The sequence below is a fragment of the Octodon degus genome, unplaced genomic scaffold (assembly GCF_000260255.1).
Source record: "Octodon degus isolate 3935 unplaced genomic scaffold, OctDeg1.0 scaffold00523, whole genome shotgun sequence".
Lineage (NCBI taxonomy): Eukaryota > Metazoa > Chordata > Mammalia > Rodentia > Octodontidae > Octodon > Octodon degus.
The window spans coordinates 153,708-159,998 of NW_004525099.1; the positions used below are offsets into that span (position 1 = coordinate 153,708).

The following is a 6,291-nucleotide window of genomic DNA, read 5'->3' on the forward strand; positions in this document are numbered from 1 at the left end:
CAGAGGCAGAGACAGAGACAGAGAGACACACACAGAGAACAAGTATTAGAATCATACTTACTTGATTTGGTCAAATATTTATATCCTAAGTCACAGTTAATTATTACAAGTCTAATTCAAAAATTTGATGTGAAGAACAATTAGGAACATTGTGGGTGGGCACTGACTATTTCAGTTCTCATCTACAGACCTCACTGCATGCTACTTCACTGGGTAGAAGTGCTCAGCCCCAGACTCTGACTTCATAGACGTGAATTCATGATGGCCTATTCTGGTTTGGGCAATAAAGAGCATGTCACATTATTTGGCTCTTAGTAGTAATTGTACTTTACTGAGATCAAGTAAGCAAGTGAAGAAGAACTTCACATTCCAAAGGACTGAAATATTCTTTTAATCACATCTCAACCTCAGAATCACTGAGGTATTGAGAACAGGGGTTGACCAGAACGCTGAGATTAGAGATCACTGTCATGGTAGGGAGAATGCTTTCCCACTGCTGAAAAGTTTGCCTAAGGCATGCTTCATGTCTTTATTCCTCAAGCTGTAGATGAATGGATTTAGCATAGGTATGATCACCATATAGAGAATAGAAGCCCTACTTTCCCTTTCTGTGGAATGAGTTGATGGGGGAAGTAAATACACGCCCATTAGTGACCCATAGAAGAGCAAAACCACTGTGAGATGAGAACCACACGTAGAGAAGGCCTTCCATCGCCCGCCAGCAGAGGAGATGCCAAACACGGCCCAGGAAATGCGGGCATAGGAGAAGACAATGAGCATGAGGGGAACAGAGAGGAACACCAAGCCCATGATAATGATCATCAGCTCATTAATGTGGGTATCAGAGCAAGCAAGCTTCAGGAGAGCACTGGGATCACAATAGAAGTGGGGGATTATGGTGGGGGCACAGAAAGCCACACGGGTCAGCAACAGTGTGTGCACTAGAGCAGGACAGTTGGTTAGCAGCCAACATATACTCAGCAATAGTACACAGAGTTGAGGACTCATGGCTGTGCTGTAATGAAGTGGTTGGCAGATGGCCACAAAGCGGTCATATGCCATCACAGCCAGGAGGCAGTTGTCAAGACCACCAAACACAAGCAGGAAATAGAGCTGTGTAAGGCACGCAGAATAGGAGATCGCCTGACTCCGGATATGAATGTTGACCAGCATTTTGGGGATTGAAGCTGAACTGAAGCAGGCATCTGTTAGTGATAGATTGGCCAGAAAGAAGTACATGGGAGTATGAAGGTGTGTGTCGGAGCAGATGGCCAGGATGATGAGCAGATTCCCTGCCATGGTGATCAGGTACAAGCCGAGGAAGGTGCCAAATAGAAGAGGCTGCTCCTCTAGCCGCTCAGAGAGTCCTAGAAGGAGGAAGTCTGAAGCAGGTGTTTGGTTCAGTTGGTTTGGTTTTCCCATCTTTTGTAGTACTTGTGACCTGTGTAAATGAAACCTCTCTTGTGTCAACAAATATATATCAGATCGAATTATGGATACATATCTGTATGGCCAGGATTAATCTGAGGGAAAAAGAATATATGATCCTTGATAATATATGATAATCTCAGGATCTCACTGAAGATGCAAAAATATTCTCATGAGACATTCACAGAACAGTCAAGATAGTATCCATTAAAAGTTGTATATTCTGTGCAGTTATGAGGGAAGAGAAGAGACAGCTCTTTGATCAGCAAGGTCTGTGCAACCTGTTTGGAAGAGATGAGAATTAAGCATGGTCTTGGATGCAAGATTAGAAAAGTGGCTTAAGAGTAGGCACTAACAGTGCTGTTGGAACTTTATGATTACCTCCCTCCCATACCCAACACACACACACACACACACACACACACACACACACACACACACCATGGCTTTCTGTGTGAGGACTGAAAATGTTTTTGAAGGCAGGTTCCTCTTCATTTGTCTCCTTATTCACAGAATTGTTTCATCCATTCAGGATGGTCCTGACCATTTCCTTAACTGGGATCACAACACATGTGGGGTGGGGGGTTGGGTGTTTGTCATATCCCACTCTCTCACCCACTTTTAGGATGTCTGTTTCACAAACAGTACTTGCTATCCCCCAAAATCCTCTATCCTTGTCCTCTTCCCCTTTTCATTTCTTTCAAAAACTTCTCTGGGAGGTGATATTAAGACCTTGATACCATGTCTCTGATGTTTCATTTTTATCAGAGGAACAGAAAAGGAACAACATTAATGCAAGGCTTTCTTAGCTGAAAATAAGCACTGATTTTCTTTTAGGATTAGAGCAAATTATGTGAGAAGGCATCTCATACTGGTCTTTGACAGATCTATGAATATTTTAGACCTCCAGTTATTCTTAAAGCTTTGAGAGGCTTTGGATCTTGGGCAGAGACTCACTTTATATAGCTTGCAACTTTCACCTGATAATTTAGCTAGGAGGAATGTGTGTATTCATGCTCAAATATGTATGCAAGCATTTGTCCTACCCCTGAGACATCCTCACCTATCAGAGTATCTATCAGATTCAGGCCATCACAGCCAGGAGGCAGTTGTCTGGATATGAATGTTGACCAGCATTTTGGGGATTGAAGCTGAACTGAAGCAGGCATCTGTTAGTGATAGATTGGCCAGAAAGAAGTACATGGGAGTATGAAGGTGTGTGTCAGAGCAGATGGCCAGGATCTTCAAAGTCTCCAATTCTTTCCTCTAGATGGAAAATTCTCAGTACTACACTGAGATTTTCCTGACTCAGAGTCAGTAACCTTGATTCTATTGGCTCTCATTAAGAACACCCAGTGTATGACTTACTCTCATGGCCTGAGTGTCCCCAGGCCCAAGAAGAGAAGAATATTCTAAGAGCTATAAAGGCTCCTCATGCACATACCATCTCCCAAGGTGCTTATTAGAGCAAACCTCAGTACAGTCTTTGCTCCAGCCAACTCTGGCTGGGTCCTGGAGGACCTGGGGGCCTCTCTTCCCCAGAGGTGAGCTCTCCAATATGAATCTCAAGAGCGTGCCTAAAAATCATTTGCTGGAAGGCCATGCACTTCAGCCTGTCCAGCGAGTGCCCTGGGAACACCCACCTTTGCGCTGGACAATTCAGTTCCCAGTCTGTGTCCCAGGAAAAAGTAGAACAAAGAAGACATCAAGAGAATATTGTAATATAACTTTCTGATATCATTAAACAGAGTAATCCTAATATTAGGCAAGCCCTTCAAAAAAATCACAGGTCTCAAATGAGGCAGGTGATATCATGTTCAGCTGCCATTGTGCCTCATCCATAATATCTGCTACCAAAGATACCCTACTTTCCCTATAGGCATTAATATTTGAAGATAAATTAATTCATCTTGATCATTTTCTGTACATGATCACAAGTAATTCAACAAGCACAGGATATAGGCATGTGGTATTTCTTTATCCATTTTACACACAGGCAAATTGCTACTCAAGAAGGTTAATGACTTGAGTAGGGTCTGTAAAACTATGACATGCAAAGAATGAAATTATTTTTTTCCATATTTTTAAGTGCTTAATAATTGTCAATTTATTACATATTTCAAGAGATTTAAATTTATTTTTTAAGAATGAAATTCTTAATCATGCCTGCATGACTGTAGTCTTCAATCTCTTCACCACTATAGTTCATTTCGGTGTCATTATGGGTTCTCAGTGTTATGTTTGACTCATTAACAGTTTTATAGAATAAAGAAACTTTTTTTTTTGTAGAACTGGGGATTGAACTCAGACCCTTGCACTTGCAAGGGAAGTGCCTATTCCACTGAGCCATCTCCTCAGCCCAGAATAAAGAAACTTAAAAACTTGTATTTCTTTTTTTAAAAAAGTATCAGTTATTTAATTAGGCTCCTAGTAGTAAATTTAGAACACTAATTTATGAGGATAAATTCCATTTTTCAGAGCAAAAACAGATCACAGGTAGCCCTGGAGTTGAAGAACAGCTTTGATTTTTGCTAAAATCTGTGAGTTTAGCACCTTCTGATCCACCTCACACTGGTCTGAAATCTGGTATCTCTCTCCGTGTTGAAGATCTCGCCCTCCTACTGTCTGGGTTTCTGCAGCTTCTTCTTCTTGGAGTAAGCATCAGTGAGGTGTTTGGGGATTTTCACCTTGCTGATATCAATTTTTTTGTAGCAGAGGCAATGACAAATTTCTGATGTGTTCTTCATAGAGGAACACAATTAAGGGTAAGATGCCCAGTCACAAGTAGCAAACCACTGGCCAACTGCTTCAGGAAGACCACTCTCTTGCCTCTGTGACACCCGGTGAGGATGATCAAGATGGTGCTGGGAGTGATGCTAGCTTGAAGTTTTCTCACATGCTGACTGAAGGATTTCTTGTTGTGGCTCAAGAGTTTTCAGGGCACATCTTCAGTAGGGTAGTATGTAGGCCTTTTTTGAAGCTTAACCACCCAGATATCTCCATTCTTGTCCCCACCAACTGGTTTTGTGATTGTAGCAAGAACTTTCTCCTTCTTTTTCTTCTCAATCTTTGATTTAGCAGCTGTGTACTTTCTCTTGTACTAAGCCTTTCTGGAAAACATAGCAGATTGGGAGTATCTACCAATTCCTATAACCAGACCAGGACTTTGGCTGCAGTGGAGCTGCCCCTTCTTTGACTTTTTTGCCTTCCCTTTACCTGTTTTACCAGTACCACTGGCAGCAGCCTTCTTGGCTTTGGGTTTCTTCTCTTTAGTGTCTGGCTTCTCACTTTTTTCACCCTCCCATCCTGCAAGGTGGGAAAGATTTCTTTACTAGTAAGAGCATACATTTCTTTCAGTTGATTTTGTCTCCATTTAGTTTGGGAAAATAATTCAATGGCCTTGTATATGAAAGGCAAGTGTTTTACTTATAAGCCACAATCCCAGTGTGTTTCATAGGACATTTCAATATGCATAATTATTCCTCAAATGTTTTGTTAATATACTGTCACTTTTCTTTTGAAGTTCTTATTCATTTTGTGTATTTATTTCTTTCTGTTATAGTCATTTTGTTACATGTAGATTTTGTTTCCAAATGCTGCTGGGGATTGAATCCAGGACCTCACACAGGCTAGGAAAATACTCTACCATTGAGCTATATCCCCAGCCCCTTTTGCTTTACTTTGGGAGAGGGCATCATTAAGTTGCCTCAAACTTGCAATCCTCATGACTCCTGAGTTGCATGCAACACCACTCTCAACTACACAAAATTTTATAAGACAATATTTTTTAATAGTCAAATTTGATTACCAAAATATTTTGCTTTGTGATCTTACCCATTACTTTTATCCTCAAAAGTACTCCTCTCCACAGATTAGGGTAATTCCACTTAGCTGTTCCTTCTAGATTTTAAATACTATGACTAAATCTTTAATATACTATAATTATGTTATACAGCAGGATGGAAGAATCTGGATCTATAATCAATAATCTAGATCAGTAATTCATATATTTGCCATATGTATTTAAAATTTTTTTTGTATTTAGTACAGGGTCAACAGGGTCTCCCTACATAGATCAGACTCTGTAGTGATCTGCCTGTGTTCAGCCTTCCAAGAGCAGAGATTACAGGCATGTGCCACCACACCCAGTCTCAATCACCATCTCAGCATGCCCTGGAGTCAGAGCCAGCACTGCAGGCCCAGGGATTGAACCCCTAGCCCCTATGTCTGCTTAAGCAGGCTCTTTAATCCACTGAGCTATCTGGCCAGCCCTCCATATGTATTTTAGATCTGAACACCTATATGTGTTCTTTCCACAACCCTGTGACAGCTCACAGTCAGTGACAGAGTTCTGAAAGTGATCACCTTGAGAGAAAATGTTCTAATAGGCAAGGTGAAAAGACCATGATTTTATATTCTTTTGGCCCTAGCTATGGAAATCCTAGAATCTCACTTTTACTGCCTTTCTAGTCAAACAAATCACTAGATTGAAGCCAGTGACTAAGGGATGGAAATTAAGCTTGATTATCCAATACGAACACTAGCAAATTATTTTGGGCTCTACCACAGCTGGTGCTTTCTTCCCAAGTTATTTTCTTTTCTCCTATATTCAGGATACAACCATTGCTTCCCAAGAGCCACAGAATCTCATTCCATTGCAACTTCAAGAAAATGTCCAAGGTCTCCTTCCTCTTGTCCAAAGCCCTAGGAATATAGGAGCACCTCCCATGCTCCATTGTTTCCAAATGCTACTGGGGATTGAATCCAGGACCTCACACAGGCTAGGAAAGTACTCTATTGTTGAGCTATATCCCCAGCCCCTTTTGCTTTACTTTGAGAGAGGGTATCATTAAGTTGCCTCAA

General features: G+C 41.2%; 1 protein-coding gene across 1 annotated transcript; it reads right to left on the reverse strand.

Moving 5' to 3' along the window:
* Positions 1-468: 468 nt before the first annotated feature.
* On the reverse strand, positions 469-1,449 carry LOC101587319 (olfactory receptor 1N2). Its single transcript, XM_004648667.3, has one exon. It carries the CDS (start codon positions 1,420-1,422, stop codon positions 469-471), a length of 954 nt encoding a protein of 317 aa, XP_004648724.1. The 5' UTR covers positions 1,423-1,449.
* Positions 1,450-6,291: the final 4,842 nt, after the last annotated feature.

Bases quoted from the DNA above. Each gene is read 5' to 3' on its own strand.
- LOC101587319 (XM_004648667.3), bottom strand. From the start codon at position 1,422: ATGGGAAAACCAAACCAACTGAACCAAACACCTGCTTCAGACTTCCTC.